Raw genomic sequence first — 17,402 nt, 5'->3', positions numbered from 1 at the left:
ACTGTTGCAAAATAAAGGCTTGAGAATCTCTTTCAGAGTTTGTGGTCTTCCATCTAGCTCCCTAAAACGAATAATTACATGCGGGTTTACAAGCACCCTCTCCTACTGGCTGGGGGAGGGGGTGGTGTGCCAAATAGCTGGAGGGGTGTGAAAGACAAAGGCCCATCTGTAAGAGGAAGGTGTTCCTGGAAGCAAACTTCAAACCTCCTTTCCTTCCAGCTCCCCACTGGCCTGCAGCCTGCCTGTGGAATAAATCAAGAGAGGAGGTGAGAAAGTCAACAGCAGTTGAAAGCATCCTGCAGCCCTGTCCATCCCGGGCTAAGGGAGCGCCTCCCGCCAGCCAGCCCTGGCCCTCCCTGGAATGTACTTGAAAGGAAAGACAATAACCTCTTCTGAGGGTGCCTGCTTGATTTAGGTGTGTGTGGCCAGTGATACTACAAAAATGGAAGATTGTACTGTTTTAATTAGAAAGGGTGGGGTGAGTAGAAACAAATGAAAGACAAAAAAAAAAAGACAATATTTTGAAATCCTAACATTAAAACAGTTATTCTGGTGCAGAGAAGTTGCTCTCTCTGCCGAAACTTCCCCGGACTTCAGAGGCAGAATACTGAATTATTTACCTTCTTTATAAGGAAAAAAAAAAAAAAAAAAAACACGCCCAGTGTAAATTTCTTTTTAACTCTGTGCTAAGGGATTCTAGAAATTCACTGTCACATTTCCTGGAGCCTCCCTTTTGGAAATACCTCATCACACAAGCTCAGCTGCCAGGCTCAGACTGTCGAAACACTGACACTTCGGGGAAGACATTTGTTGAGTCCATAATTATTATCCATTTTGATGCTCTTTTAATTCAGGATATAAATAGCAATACTGTGTTGCTCCATAATCTCTGTTATCCTTTAGAATCGAATTAAGGAAAACATTATATAATTTAGATAGTCTCCTCTTAAGAAAAATAGCTGAATGGATTTCGAGGTGGAATATTTCTTCGTACCTCTGATCTTATCAAGATCCGAAATATGAAGCTGCTTTGCATTTGTGCAAACCTGGTGAGCCTCCATTTAAAAAAATGTGTTTGTACTACTCAGCCATAAAAAAGAACAAAATGTTGCCATCTGCAGCAGCATGGATGGACTTGGAGGGTGTTATGCTAAGTGAAATAAGACAGAGAAAGACAAATAATGTACAATATCACTTATATGTGGAATCTAAAAAAATGCAACAAATAGTGAATATAGCAAAAGAGAGGCAGACTCACAGGTATAGAGAGCAAGGTAATGGTTACCAGTACAGAGGTTGGGGGTAATACACAGATGAGGGGTGGGAGGTACAAACTATTGGGAATAAGACAGGCTCAAGGATGGATCGTACAACATGGGGAATATAGCCAATGTTCTGTAATAACTGTAAATGAAAAAACCTTTAAAAATGAATTTAAAAATTGTAATAACCTATAATAGAAAAGAATCTAAAAAAGAATATACATGTATAACTGAACACTTTGCTGTATACCTGAAACTAACACAACATTGTAAATCAACTGTATTTCAATACAAATTTTTTTAAAACTGTATAAAAAATATTTAAAAATAAGTAAATAAATAAAATATTTAAATGTGTTTGATTTATAATATCTTTCAAAAGGGTCCCTTTTATTTATTTATTTATTTATTTTTGCGGTACGCGGGCCTCTCACTGTCGTGGCCTCTCCCACTGCGGAGCACAGGCTCCGGACGCGCAGGCTCAGCAGCCACGGCTCACGGGCCCAGCCGCTCCGCGGCACGTGGGATCTTCCCGGACCGGGGCACGAACCCGTGTCCCCTGCATCGGCAGGCGGATCTCAACCACTGCGCCACCAGGGAAGCCCTGGGTCCCTTTTAAAAGAATTGGTATTTATCAGAAAATGGATTATTTCTGGGACTTGTAGGCAAATAGAACACTGACAGCAGTTACAATGGAAGCCCTTTGAGGGTAAGGACCAAGCCTATTCGTTCACTGCTGTGCGTTTAGTGCCTAGAGCATGCTGAACAAATGAATGAATGAACGTAGACAGCCAGGTTACTCTACAGGGATCCACACCCTGGGTGGACAACATGACCTCTGATGTTGCAGTCAATCCTGAAACCTAATTCTCTGAAATGCTTTTCTAAAAGGAAATTATAGCCCCAGGTGCTGAAGGCAAGACTCTATGAAGCAGCCACTACTTAGGCTATGATATGACACTTTTTAACGTCTCTAAATAGCTATTCTTCACATGACAAAAAACAGACCTCAGAACCTTCCCTGGACCAGCGCTGCTCACAGCCGGGTGTGTCCCTCCCCCGGGCCCTCGGTCAGGAATGGCTGCCAGAGGCCGGCCAGCTGGCCGGCCAGAGCCGGTAGTGGTTGTCAAGCCCAACAAAAATCTGTGAGACCTGCCAAAAGAATTCTGAGGCCTCCTGCCCAAGCCCTCTCCCCTTGTCCCTGTTGCCCTGGCAACCAGAGGCCGGGCTTAGTCAGCATTTTTGTTTGACAAGCTGCTTTCCCCTGTCCACTGAGCCTCAATTAAGGGAAGGATGGGGGTAAAAGCAGTGCTGAGGCTGCCTGGGAATAATAACCATTTCCCAACAACGCAGAGGGAGCGAAGGCTTCTTCACTTAAGACTCTTCCAGGCCCTGGAGGCTGACGGGAAGTCCTCGAGGTTAAAATCATCTTTGAGGCAGAAGGTCCCCCAGCTTCATATTTAAATGAATAATACAACGAAATACTCTCCTCAGATAAAGCCAAGAGTCTGTTTTTATGTCAAGGAATTGTTCTTTCAGAGGGGTAAATAGGGACTGCGAAGCCTGTTTCTCAATTTCTTACGAGTTACTCAAATTTTCCATTTCCTCCGGTAAAGTTGTAAACATGCCCTTTATGATACTGAGCAAATACTGTGTTGGTTTTTGAGCTGTAACAGCAGAATAATCTATAGTCTTGTGGGCACGTGTGGCTCATAGTATTTTAAAAATTTATGTCCAGAAACGTTGGAGAAAGGATTCCAGGCAGCTTAGAATAGATATGTCCAAACTCACAGCATAACTTCCATGGCTGATACAGAATAAATAAATGACTTCCCAATATATTAAGAAAAAGAGATAACAAAAGTAGTATTCTCTACTACCAATTTTGTTTTAAAAAACAAAATACACATGGATACATACGAAGACTGGAGAGAAATCACCAACATCTTCATAGCTGCTCTCTTTAGGTAAGAGTATAAGTGATGCATACATTCTTTCCTGGTTTTGATTATTTTAAACATTTACTACAATGAATGTGTTTTGTCTTTTCTGTGCGACACTTTTACTTTATTATTATCTTTACTTAGAGTCGAATTCACTCTGTGAAACTGTACAGTTCTAAGTTTTGACAAATACATAATACAGTTGTGAAGCAGCCACTGCAAGCAAGACACAGAACTGTGTCATCCCCCACAAACCCCCTAGTGCCTCTCCTGTGGAGGCAGCCCCTCCCCGATCTTTAACTGTAGCAACCACTCATCTGTTCTCTGTCCCTATAGTTTTGCCCTTTCCAGAATGTCATATAAATGGAATCATACATTGTGAAGTCTTTTTTCTTTTTCTTTTTGGCTGCACTGCGAGGCATGCGGGATCTTAGTCCCCCGACCAGGGGTCGAACCGGTGCCCCCTGCAGTGGAAGCACAGAGTGTAACCACTGGACCGCCAGGGAAGTCCCATTATGAAGTCTTTTGAGTCTGAATTCTTTCAGTTAGTAAAATGCTTTCTCTCATCTCAGTCAGAGAAAACAAACAAAAAAACTACTAAATTATATTTTTAAAAGTTAAAAACGATTTTTCACTTAAAAAAACTTCATAAACTGAATTCTAACTTTTTTTTCTAATATGAAGGTAGCAGGAAGTACATCTTCAACTGAGAATTGCTTTCTTTCCTAGGGTTGCCGTTTCTTAGATGAGCCTGAAACCGCTTCACGGCGTTTTGGAAAACTTAGCAAAAATAAAACTGATTATCACGGACAACGGAGAATGTCTTTCATGAGAATTCACTCTCCATAATGTCTGTGACAGACGCCGAAAGCAGAGAAAGTTCCACTTTCCTAATAAGGCCACGTACTGCAGACCTGGCTGGGATCCCCTTGGGCTCGTGGCACCCCAGCCCTTGGAGCACCTGCCACATTCTGAGATAATTCATCAATTATCAGATACAAGCAGTTCCACTCTGTTGCTACAGCAGCCAATGCTAAATTGTAGGGATCGTTTTTAACAAAACTCTTCTACTTCAAAAGATTCCTAATCAGGGGAGATACCAAACCTCACCGGCCCTTTGATCAGAGTTCTGTTGGCCTGTGGGAACGAGGAAAAGAAAGAAGGAAGCACCTTATGCTCATTTTCACAGAACTCTGGGCTCTGGTGCATCTGGTCCCTGCTCCAGCTATGAAAGTGAAAGATGGCAGCACTGGGACCCCACGAAGTAAGGAATGGTTTGAATTTATCCTTCTGGCCACCAATCTGGATTAGAGTTCATCATTTTGTCTCCTTTGCTAAAATGTGAGTTATCTGAAGGCAGCCATGTCCCACTTATCTTTTTAGTATTTCCCACAACATAAATGTTGGGTGAATAAACAAATGAAGAGATAAAAGAAGGAATGAAAAAAAAAATTTTCCATCCTGAAATAATGGAGGTTCACTTCAGATCTGTAATCAGACTTTCCTCAACTTCATTTGTTAATATCTCTGGCATGATTTCAGAGACAAGTTAACATCTGAGCCCTCGGCATTGTGAGGTGTACGTCAGACTGTGGAACGAGAACCGAGGAATTGTTTTCTCCACAGCACAACATCAGACTACATGCCTGGAGGAACAATGGCACAGAAACAGAAAAAAGAACAAGAGGGAGAAGGAGATGAAGAAGAAGAAGAAAAAGGAAAAATAAAATAATATTTACATGGCATATAACTCATAAGGACCTTTCACATTTATCATATATTTAACAATAATAAAAATATACAGAGTAATGGGCTTCCCTGGTGGTGCAGTGGTTGAGAGTCCGCCTGCCGATGCAGGGGACACGGGTTCGTGCCCCGGTCCGGGAAGATCCCACATACCGCCGAGCATCTGGGCCCATGAGCCATGGCCGCTGAGCCTGTGCGTCCGGAGCCTGTGCTCCGCAACGGGAGAGGCCACAACAGTGAGAGGCCCGCGTACGGCAAAAAAAAAAAAAAAAAAAATATATATATATATATATATATATATATATGTACAGAGTACTGATGACTTCCCAAGAATTAGGAACAAATTCATTCTATTTATTAAAATTTACCAACCTCCTTTCCTATCATAAAGATGGAGCCTAGGATGGGGCCTCTCTCCCAGAAATTCTCCCCTGATAGGAAGGTCAGGGCCTGCCTGCTGGGCAGGGACTTCAAGAAGACAGGCTGGACAGCTAGGGCCCTCCTGCAAACTAGAGGAAGGCCAGGGGAATTACAAAGTGCCCAGAAAGCAAAGGATATTCAGGAAGTTGTTGACTACGTAGAACAGGGAGTGGGACAGAAAGAACAAATGGCACAGACAATCTTCAGAGCTCATCAGGACCACCACTGCCTCCGTCCCTCTACCTTCCTACCAGGTGCTGGAAGGCGGCTAAACAGGTGAGCCAAATATCACTTTTACTTCCAATCCATTTCCCTGCCCCACCCTGGCTTAAGTGCAAATAGCGAGGCTTAAGGGCAAAGCACCAAAAGAAAGCAGTAAAAAAAAACCCCACAAAGGTGATACACATACTAATCCACACCTGAACAATCAGACATCTTGGCAAATGCCACTGTCATCAAACACTCCAACACCATTTACTGTATGGCCTTAAACAATATCTTTGACCCTGAGTATCAGGCTGCTGCTGGATGGGGAACATGTCTGCCACGACTTAAAAAAGTCTCTTTAGACCTTTTTTCCTGTATCCATAATAAAGATAAAAAGACATCAGAACAATCCATTCCACCTTCTTCTCCTCCTCTAACCACACACACACACACACACACACACACACACACACACACACACACAAGCTCACACGTTCAAAGCTGAACTACAGGAGACTCTGGGAGCAAATCTGGACAGCGTTCCTCCCTGAGGTCCTGTACAGTGGAGTCGACGCTGTCATGCAGCAAAATACTCCAAGTTCCACAGCCTCTAGGGATCAGCATTTAAGGAACTTGGTTGGTATTTCTGTAATATGAACCATCAATACTAACATTCTGGTTCAAAGGCACCTATGGTTGGAATAAAGGAAACAATTTGGGGCACTTTTCTCCACCCCTTTTCAGAAATACTTTCTGTGGGAAAGGAGGAGGTGGGGTAGGGGAAAGAGAAACACAGAACGAGGCAGAAACTGAGACACGAGTCATTCTTTGCGGGGGAAAAAAAAAACATTAAAACTTATAAATGCTACTATAATACTATTTATATTACTCTATATTATAAAATAGATAAATTATTCCAAACAGAATTATTATCCAAAGACAGAAAACCATAATACAATCATTTCCTGCTAAGAAACATGATACTGTATATCTAAAAACAGTATAAACAAATGCTACCCTGAAATAACCGTGAAAGTTCAGACATAAATCCTCAGGGTAAAAAAAGCACAACGATGGTTATATTACAAAGTTGTATTCCTCAAATTTAGAGGCTAGTTCAACAGAACAACAAAGCACAATTTATATTCATTTCCCACATTTTCAAAGGCTATGTATAAGGAATTCTTTTAATTCATCATGTTTTTTAAACTTCATACAGTGTAGATACTTTATATTTTAGAACTTATTTGATGAGAAATACATTATTTACCTATGGCAGTCAATGTATATTTTTGAAAGTATCAGATATAACTAAAAGAAAAAATCGTGTTTACCCTAATACCCTCAGCCCCCTGGAAGAAAGCTTTCTGGAACAGTTAAAACTATTCATTTCCGTCCACATGGAAAGGAAGCTACCCATGTATCTTGCTTCATGTGAGTCATAAGGCAAAGTCTGAAGAATTAAAACAATAAACTGAAGCCTTCCTCCCCAAAATGCAGCCAGCAAAATTTATGAGACCTGAAAGCATGGGCTACATGAGTTCAGCAACACAGAAGAGAATTCTGCTTTTGCACAGACCAAGCCACTGAAGCAGGGAGAACACTGTGGGCTCCTTCATGGATTTTCTTTTCTTTATTTTGTGAAGTGAGGCCCTGAGCCTGACTCACAGAGGACACACACTCTGTTGACTGACTGACTGAATGAGGAAATGGCACTAAGTGCCTGATCAAAGCCCAGGGGGTTTTGCAGAGCACTCTATCAGAGTCTGTATGCAAAACATTTCCCTTTCTTTTTCTCATGCTCCACGATGGATCAAAGATGGTTGCAGATTCTTTGTCATCTCTTCCGTAGAACATCCCCTCTGCTATCTGCTCTAATTGGGGGTTGAGGGGTGTGCTGTGACTGCTCTGTCCAAGAGAATATGGAAGAACTGACTCTGTGGCAGTTTCCAGAGCCAGGCCCGAGACCCTGGCAGCTTTCAATTCCTGTCTCTTAGAACATTCTCTTGGGGAGACCCAAGCTGCTATGTAATACGTCCCACTGCTCTGAGCTTGCCAAGCTAGAGATGCCGTGGGCAAATACTCCAGCTTTTAGTCCTAGCTATGCTCAGTCTTCCAGCAGCCCTTTCCATGGTGCCACACACTTGAGTAAACCCACCTTGGACCCTCCAGGCCAGGCTACCCACCGGTCGACCACCGTTAAGTGACCTCAGTCAAAATCACGTACAGCACAAGAACAGTCCAGCTGAGCCCTGCCCCAATTCCTGACCACGAAATGGCGTGATATAATACAATGGCTAGTGTTTCAAGCCACTGAGTTTTGCGATAATGTATTACACAGTAATAAATAACTGGAACGTATTCTTTCTCTCCTTCTAGTGATTAGCAGTGAAAGCCACAGGCAGCCATGCTGATACAGCTAGTCTTTGTACTCATCTACGTTTGGCTCTCAAGACAGTGCAAATAGACGTTGGAAGTTTGAAGCAGCACTTTGGGCTTTTAATGCAATGGCAAGTAGATACCTACCCACTAGCCATGCCACCAAAGGCCACGAAGCCTCCACCAGGCCCCACCGAAGGCCATACCTGCCTCATGAGCTCCTCTTGACGCATCCTAATTCTCTCTCTCTCCATCTGGATCCTCTGAAGCCGAAGTTTCTGCTGCTGCTGCTGCTGCGTGGTCAGCGCATTGGGCATACTCATGAGCCCTGCTGGGGGGTTCTGAGGAGGGTGACTCTGCTGGCTCAGGGAACTGGATGCCATCTGCTGCTGGTGCTGGTGATTCATCACTACAGGAGGCAAGAACAGGCGGGTTAACGACCAGGGACCACAGCACCTTATCAAAAGGAGATCATCAGAATGCTTTGCGCTTTACACTATAGATTCCTGAGATTCCTTCCAAAGCACTTTCCTGTTAATCATTACTGTTGAAGTAATTATTACCTTAATTCAATGCATGGAGGCTCAGATACTGGCCCTTCTCCTGGCTCACCTAGTCGTGGCTTTTGTGCCCTGTGAAAAACCTGATTTCACACCTTGCCTGTGTTCTAGAATACATTTTAAACCTTTCAGAGAACAGAGTGGTCGTAAGTAAATTCCACACAAGTTGACACAGCATAAAAGCTAATTTCACCAGGACATCTGGGGGTGTGTATGCACGGTCTCAGATAAACTGCATGCTTATGGCAGGGCTAAGGAGGGCATGTGATCATTGATAGGTGGTGGGTAGAAAATAATACTTAGGATGGATGAGTGAATTGACGAGTGACATGTAAAACATAGCACCTAGATCAGGGACCTACACAAAAGCAGGATGCCATTCACGCTTTGTTAAAAGAGGGTGCCCCAAAGAAATTATTTAGTGAGAAATTATTAGTGAATAATTAGAGAATCATTTAGTGAGAATTATTGTGAGAAAGAAATGATATAAAAATGCTAACAGCGTTTGTGATTGGATAAAGCCACAAGAAGTGTTTGAAACTTTTTACGGATTTTCTATTTGTCTGCATTTACCGACATTTAAAATTTTGGCATGCAGTACTTCACTTTAGAAAAAAAAAATTTGTAATCCTTTAATAAATTCTATAATTGGTGTCTCCCCACACCACCGCCCCCCCCCCCGCCAAAAAATGCATCTTAAAAAGTGCTAGCTTTCCTCCAAACAGTTTACCAGTCAAATCTGCTTAACTTCTGCCTGGGTAATATCCTACAATAAAGAAAACCATGCTTTTCAGTCTATTTGCTCCTAGGTCAGGGCCAAAGGCAACAATGTGTAATTTTATATACTTACTTCATTTCTGAGGGAAAAAAACGCTCAATTTTTGCTATATTTGGTATCATTACCTTTAAAAGATAAAATTATTGGCATACTTTACTTAAAGTTCAAAGTAAAATATTTCAGATCATCAGTTTGTTATGGATATTACAAGGGAACATATTTTATAACTAAACTTTCTTAGATGAATTTTAAATTAGCCTAATCAACTATGTATTAAGTGAATGTGTAGAAAACACACACACACACACATTGAAAAGAAAGTACCAGGAAACCCTCCTACACTGTTTGTAGGAATGTAAATTGGTATAACCACTATGCAGAACAGTACGGAGGTTCCTTAAAAAACTAAAAATAGAACTACCATATCAGCCAGCAATCCCACTCCTGGCCATATATCTGGACAAAACCATAACTTGAAAAGATACGTGCACACCAATGTTCACTGCAGCACTATTTACAATAGCCAAGACAGGGAAGCAACCTAAATGTCCGTGGACAGAGGAACAGGTAAAGAAGATGTGGTATATATACAATGGACTATTACTCAGCCATAAAAAAGAATGAAATAATGCCATTTGCAGCAACATGGATGGACCTAGAGATTATCATACTAAGTGAAGTAAGTCAGACAAAGACAAATATCATATAATATCACTCATGTGGAATCTAATTTTAAAAAATGATATAAATGAACTTAGTTACAAAACAGCAACAGACTCACAGACTTAGAAAACAAACTTATGGTTACGAAAGGGGAAACGTAGCGGGGAGGCATAAATTAGGAGTTTGGGATTAACATACACACACTATTATATATAAAATAGAGAATCAACAAGGACCTACTGTGTAACACAGGGAACTCTACTCAATATTCTGTAATGACCTATATGGGAAAAGAATCTGAAAAAGAATGAATATATGTATAACTGAATCACTATGCTGTACACCTGAAACCAACACAACATTGTAAATCAACTCTACGCCAGTAAAATTTTAAAAAAGAAAAGAAAATACCAACACTGAAGATTTTCTGTAGAAGAACTGGTTTCCTTAAGGAAGAATTAATTCCATGACAGGAACTTCCTCTGGATGGGAGTAGAGGTGGGGTAAAAATACTTTTTTTTTTTTTGAAATTTACTTATAACTCACTCAAGTCTTTATCCCATTCCCACTGTGTGCTGGGCACTGGGTTTGTAGTTGAATAAACAGCTCCTGCCTTCACAGGAACTCACAAGGAACGTGTGAAGAAATGAGGTGGGTTTTTATGCTTGGCCGTGGAGTGCTAGAATGTTAGGCTTTGTAAGGACTCCTGGAAAGCATCTAGTCCAGCCTTTTATTTTGTGAAACCCAGGGAGGTGAGGGGCGTGCTCTGCTTAGAAACAGGCGGAACCAGGGCCACAGTTGAACCCCCAACACTCCGTCCACCTGCCCTTTCAACTGTCCTTGGCCGCCCTCTGCCACACCTGAAACTGAAGACCAGGAACGATCACTGAAACTGAGGCAACCCCGCTACACACGGTTTCCCTTCAGTTGATCGCAAGGAAGCACCACTTAAACAGCAGACCCTCAAAGCACTCAAAACAGGGCCCTGGGACAAAGGTTGCTCAAGTTACAATTAGGAAGGGCTCAAGGAAGGTTTGGACAGATGTACAACTCTGCTCAATCCCAGGGAAGTCACTCGAGGCAAGGTAAGATACTGGAGTATTCTGCCCAAACAGTTTGGGCTTCACTTCCCTAATCAAGCCCACCACCAAGAACTCTCATTTCTTGGCACCGTCCCTGGCACACAGGGAAACTCAGTAAACGATGGGATGAATGACTGAAACCAGCTGGGCATTCCTTATGTTCTCAGTTTGAGAACAGAAAAAAAGCACAGCTGTGATCAATGCCAAAATAACTGAAATAAGTACGCCATTTCTACAGCTTGTTGGAGCGTAATCACAATCTCTATTTGAAGGCCTGGGTGGGAGGGTCAGGGATGGGGCACACACTGTGTCATCGGGGAAAAGTTCTCTTAAATACCAATTCAAGTAAGACAAAGTCCAGATATCCAGAAGGGTTTAATTCATAAGACCTCCTTCAGGCCAGGAGAAGGACGCTTAGATGGAAGAATAGTGATTATCTCCAGGCACAGTCGTTTCTGAACCTTCTGAAAAAGTATGCTCCTATTTTTCTGATGTAACTACTATAGACAAAAAAAAAAAAAAAACCAAATTGTGTCTATAAGAGAAATGTGTAAATTGACTATTTCCAATATCAGAAATCCCCAGGTTAGGAAAAAAGCTTAAAAATGTTAAATTTTTTTGTTAACCGTTCAGAGGTTATGTTCATTTTTATAACTCAGGTTCTTTGAAAAATATTAAAACCGGCTCAAGTCTGGTACTTACTGACATGACAAATCAGACCCATCTGCCGTAACTTGGGAAGACAGCATTGTCAGTCTACTCACACAGGATTCTGTTACTCCACTCCACACACTGTCCAGATACTGCTTGGCAGGTTTTATTGATGTCTGCCTCCTTATCTGGGGGAGCCTAAGACTTGGAGAAGATCTCTTCCAAAACCACACCCTTGCGAGCCTTTGAAACACCAGCCCTTACGGCGGCCATCCATTGGGAAGGCATGGTGGACATGCTGCTTTCTCCCAGTTAATTTAGATTTGATCCTTCAGACTACACTCAGACTAAACATCTCCAGCTATTAACTGTAGTGACTGGAAAAGAGTAGAACTTAGCCAGTGGCTTTGTTTTCAAAATAAAGCACACCCACCAACGGAGAAGTCTATATGAGAATATTCACCATAGTATTGTCCATAACAGCAAAAGACCAAAAACAGTGTCCACCAATAAGAGATCATGATGCATTCATTCAGAGGAATTCTATGTGGCTATTCTGAAGAATAAAGAAGCTCTGTAGGTCCTTCTATGGAACAATCTCTAAGAAACAATGTTTAGAAGAGGGAAGAAAAAAAAATCCAAGGAAAAGAAATGCATGTAAGAGCATGCCACTATTTGTAACTAGAAAAATGGAGGCAGTGGGCATTCATATCATATCAATACATATACAGCAAATCTCTCTAGGAAAATACACAAGAGTGGGTGCCTCTGGAGAGGAAACGGGGTGTCAAGGATGGGAGGAGATCTTCCTTTTCCTCTTCTGCACTGTTTGAAGTTTTTCTGTGTGCATTTATTATTTATGTAAAACATAAAAATGTGAAAGTAAAAAACAGAAAACAAAAGCACGGTCATGGCTCCCCTGGTGGTTTAGTGGTTGAGAGTCCGCCTGCCGATGCAGGGGACACGGGTTCGTGCCCCAGTCCGGGAAGATCCCACATGCCGCGGAGCGGCTGGGCCCGTGAGCCATGGCCACTAAGCCTACGCGTCCGGAGCCTGTGCTCCGCAACGGGAGAGGCCCACGTACCGCAAAAAATAAATAAATAAATAAATAAAGCACGGTCATGTATGCATCAAATATGCAAAATATTTTCTTGGTGGACTGAAAGGAGGTAACCCCCAAATTATTTGAAAAAAAACGAATAAGGCTTAAAATATAGTCAAGATCCTCAAAACTAAGAGCCTGCCTGGTGCAACTTCTTGTGAAGGTGAGGAAACAATACCCAGAGAAACAGTGAATTTGGTCAAAATCATAAAATGGTCCAGGGCCTAGAAGCCAGGTGTCCTGCCTGACTCAACCCAGGTGCCTATGATTCCACCTGTCACTCTGTTCCCTCTAGTCATTTCATTTCAGACTGTTTTTGAATCTTTTATTAGGTTGAATCTCATGAACTTCACCGATGGTTGAGGTTCTAGCTACTCAAAGAGGCAACAGAGGCCCAAGACAGAGACAAACAGAGAGGAGGTCCTCAGGAGAGCACAGGAAGGAAAACATCTAGACTTGCAATGAACAAAATACTCCTTGGGATAATATTCCATAACATTTTAGGGAGAGAATAGTTCAGTTTAAAAAAAAAAAAAAAGAAAGAAAAGCAGCAGAGTATCTCAAATGCAGTATCTGAGGCCAAACCAGTTAAGGGCAGACTGCCACTAAATGCCTCAAAAAGGCTAAAGACCTAGTCAAGTTCTAGACTTTTGCCAGTCCCCACAGAAAGGAATAACCCAAACAGAAGATTTCTCCATTGAAGCAGGAATGTATCAAAACTAAAGCAGGAAAAAAAAAAACTAAAGCAGAGACTTCTTTTTTTTTTCTTTCCAAGAGAGTCAGAATTTAAATTGAAACCCACATGTATCTTTTTCATTCTTTTCATCTCCTTTTCCTTTCTCTCTTTTTTTTCTTTCTTCTTTGATAATTGGCTTTCTCTTCTGTGTTTGGCAATCGAACATAACCAAGCTCTACAGATATGTAACCAGAAACATTTCACTGCTATTATTCCATATAAAAGAAAACACCAAGAAAAACAAAACTCCACAGCATCTGAGATATGAACACTCTTTTGATTTAATGATTGTATCCTTGGTGAAGTAAACGGTCAACATGGGAATGGGGTGTGCAGAGGGGGTGACTACCCAGACTCTCTGTTTAATGCTGCCCAGGACGCTGATGCACCCTCTGACCTGCTCCAGCAAACACACTTGGTCACGTCTACAAAGCCCCACAAGTAGGCTTGAGGCCAGGAAGGTCCCTGGACTCAGTTCTAAGCCTACACATCATTTGTTGTATAAGAAGCAGACGTGGAAAAGGTGAAGGCTTCACTCCTGAACTTTTGCCTTTTGCAGCAGCAGGGACAGACAGCGACAGCTCACAGACAAAGTGTTTGGGCAGCTTCCCCAAGCCAGGAGCTGCAGACGAGGAGGGAGGCCAGGGAATCAGGTTGTCCAGTGGGCCTCCTGGAATGTTTGACAAATGTCTTTCTGGCCTCGGAGAGGTTCAGTGGCTTGCTTTTCTGTGTCCTGGGCTTGCTTTCCTTGTTTTTAAAATAGGCTATGGTTACACACACACACACACACACACACACACAAAATGCCAAATGAAGGAAACAAAACCACAAGATTAGGCTCAACTACAAAACCTGTCACGGGCCTGCATGGGGCTGGCTCTGAGCAGATTATGGAAAGGACAACCAGCTTGCCAATGGCTAGAAGCCACACCTAAGCCCTAGAAAGACACAGAAATTACTTTATTCCCTTCAAATCCTTCTCCCTGATGCACATGTGAATCTGGGGAGGGCAGAGAGGAATACCTTTTGCTAGTTATCCACTGTTGTTCAAGATACAAAGTAACAGAAAAACAAAACGAAACAAAATGCAGGGAAAGCGGGGGTTATAAGAGACTGCCAGAGTATCTGCTGAAACTCTCCATCAGCAAATGTTGATTTAACAGGAAAATCTCAAAGATGGTTTAATTTGTACTCCAGTTTTCGCGGGTGGTAAACAGAATCTTGCTAAATGAACTTCAGTTCCACATATTCAAAGTAACCTTTTAGTTTAGTTTTGGGGTTTCTTTCTTTCTTTCTTTTTTTTTTTACAAGCTTCTACGATAAATCATCAAGCATTCCAAAGAACCCTTCTAACATCATCCCTTGAGCGTGAGAAGAGCTTTGAAGAGGCTGACTTTTTGTGAAAACCTGGTTGCAGTGTCCTCAAAGTAGACGAACATGCAACATTCGAATACTGTACGCACCTTGGGTAATACACTTGATTTGGGATGTGGGAAACTTCCTCCTCCCATTTGGAACAGGTGTTTAATTCAGTTTGACGTTTGGGCTAATACGTTTATATAAATTGCATCAGAAACACATTCCAGAAACCTAAACACCCATGAGAGGGCAACACAAGCTCTCCTGCATCATGGACTGTTAACAACGGGAAGCTTGACGATCACTCCATTCTCTGTCCCTGCTCTACAAATGCTGAAACGGGTCTGTCACAGTGAGTGACCAGTTGTCCTAAGTTTGACTAACGGGTTTCCTGGGACACGGGACCTTCAGGGCTAAATCCAGGAGAGTCCCAGGCAAATGGGATTGGTTGGTCACCCTAAGCCTGTGAATGTCCGTGTCCCCAGAGCTAACTCATGGCAGTAGAACCCAAGTTTCCTATTTCCACGCTAATGTGTTTCCTTACAAAGAGAACCAGCGCCCGTATGAAATAACCGTCTGATATTTAGAATGACAGTCAGGCTGCCCAGATTAGCTCTCAGTGTGTCCTCCATGGGTTACAACTAGCTGCCTGTCCTTTTGTACCCATACAACTTGGTAATTGGAGAGGGAATATGACGCCTGCACTTACTCTGTAACTTTTTAAGGAAATCAAGCACTATTTATGACATTGCATTGCACCACTTGTAAACATGTACTTGGTTAAGGCTGAAAGTCAGGAAATCTTTCCTGTTGGATTCTGGGTTGGGCTATACACACAGAACAGAAGCTCTTTTAAGAAACACTGAAGCGTTTTCTTCCTGTGATTTGAACTCTCACTTTCCTGGGGGCTGGATTTGTGCTCTTTATAAATAAGACCTAGGAAGGAGCCAAGTCTGCCCCTGCCCCTTGGAACCAACCCCAATGATACGGATGTTCCTTATAAACATAGAACACAAATAATTTAGTGCATTTCAAACCTGACTTGCTGATGCATACAGTAGGCACTAAATACATTCTCCCTGAACTAAACTTCAGGGTTTATGGGTCAGAAATTGGTGTATGATATCAGTTCATTTGTAAGAAGGTGATCAGCATAGACTTTTCTAATTTAAAAGAAACATAATATGAAGAAAACTCAGAATAAACTGGAAATCCCTCCCCACCACACACACAGACACAACTCTTTCTCTTGAGGATGCGTTTTAATCACTACTCCCCTAATCTTACAAGTGAATATTTAATGAATACTAGACTTTTGTGGCTGCTTTCCCTTTACTTCCAGAACATAGTTCCCTGTTCAGGACCCATTGCATTTTGCTCTGTTTTATCATTAGTGGTTTACAAACCCCACCACACTCATCACAGCTGGGGTCATGTATTTACACTACTTTGAAGCGTCACCATAGAAGTTCAGGCTGGAAGGGGCTCAGTCCATTTCGACCAGGGTTCTCAAGTCTTCTTTTTAGCAGCAGGATCTTTCTCCAGAGCCTGATATATGGCATGAGGCAGAGACACCCCACATGGGCAGGGGCTCATTCACAACACGCCTGGGGCCTGTGCTGGTGCCAGTGAGCGCTTAAATGGCAGCCCTTTTGACTCTCTTCTCTAAATTTTCTTGGTCTGGCTTTCACTGTGCTTTCCCTACAGGCGTTTCCCAACTCTTGTGTCAAAATATTAAACAAAGTTTTAAAATATGTTGAACAGACACAGCTCTTGGAGACTGAATACTAACTAAGCTTAGCTTCTGCTCACATGCCCCTGAAACCCTGGCATGGGGCCTTGGGACACAATTTAAAACCACTGACTTAAGCCAATTCACTCATTTTTGAAATGAAGAAACTTGGAAGGTTAAGTGACTCAGCACAAATCACAGGCATAGACTGTGACAAACCTAGGAAGCCCAGGGAATGTGCTGGAATGCATGGCTGGCATGGGAGGCATTGACCACCAATCACTGCCCTGTCCTGCGATCCAAAAATATTTACTGAGTGAAATTTGGTGACAAGGATTGAGGAGTTTCCTTTTCCCTATTTCATGAAAAGGTCTAATGCAGACTAATTTAATTAACTTATTTACTTATAAAATGATGAAATCAACACGGATCACATGTTACAATGACACCCTGCGCGATCTGGTTTTACAGAGAATGGTATAGGGCTTTCTTCTTCAGTCCTTAGAAAAAAAAAAAAAAAGACAAAATCAGATAACTTTGAAGAGTTACATTTCATAATTCAGGAAGGTTTCAAGGAGAAGAGGTGCTGCCATCAGGCAATACTAGCCCTTCTGGCCACAGCGGCTTTGGGGAAGTAATGATATGCAACGCACAGAAGCCAAAACAGGTGTAAATCGTATCTGACATATATGCAGACCCAGCCACACCAAGCTTCAAAAATATTTCAGCAGCAAGAGTGTCTGGGTGCAGCTGCGGGTCTTTTCCTCTCTGTTTATGGGCCG

The 17,402-nt window shown here is 42.2% G+C and overlaps 1 protein-coding gene across 2 annotated transcripts in view; it reads right to left on the bottom strand.

Moving 5' to 3' along the window:
- Positions 1 to 17,402, bottom strand: part of WWTR1 (WW domain containing transcription regulator 1) — a 203,636-nt gene that overhangs the window by 16,951 nt on the left and 169,283 nt on the right. For both annotated transcript variants that reach the window (XM_060298500.2, XM_030873257.3), the window contains one exon: positions 8,164 to 8,366. In XM_060298500.2, coding sequence (XP_060154483.1) covers positions 8,164 to 8,366 — 203 coding nt within the window. The remainder of the gene's footprint in view (positions 1 to 8,163; positions 8,367 to 17,402) is intronic.

This window comes from Globicephala melas, chromosome 4, assembly GCF_963455315.2.
Source record: "Globicephala melas chromosome 4, mGloMel1.2, whole genome shotgun sequence".
NCBI lineage: Eukaryota > Metazoa > Chordata > Mammalia > Artiodactyla > Delphinidae > Globicephala > Globicephala melas.
Note: the sequence above shows the minus strand (reverse complement) of the source record. Positions and strands in the feature narration are given on the sequence as shown.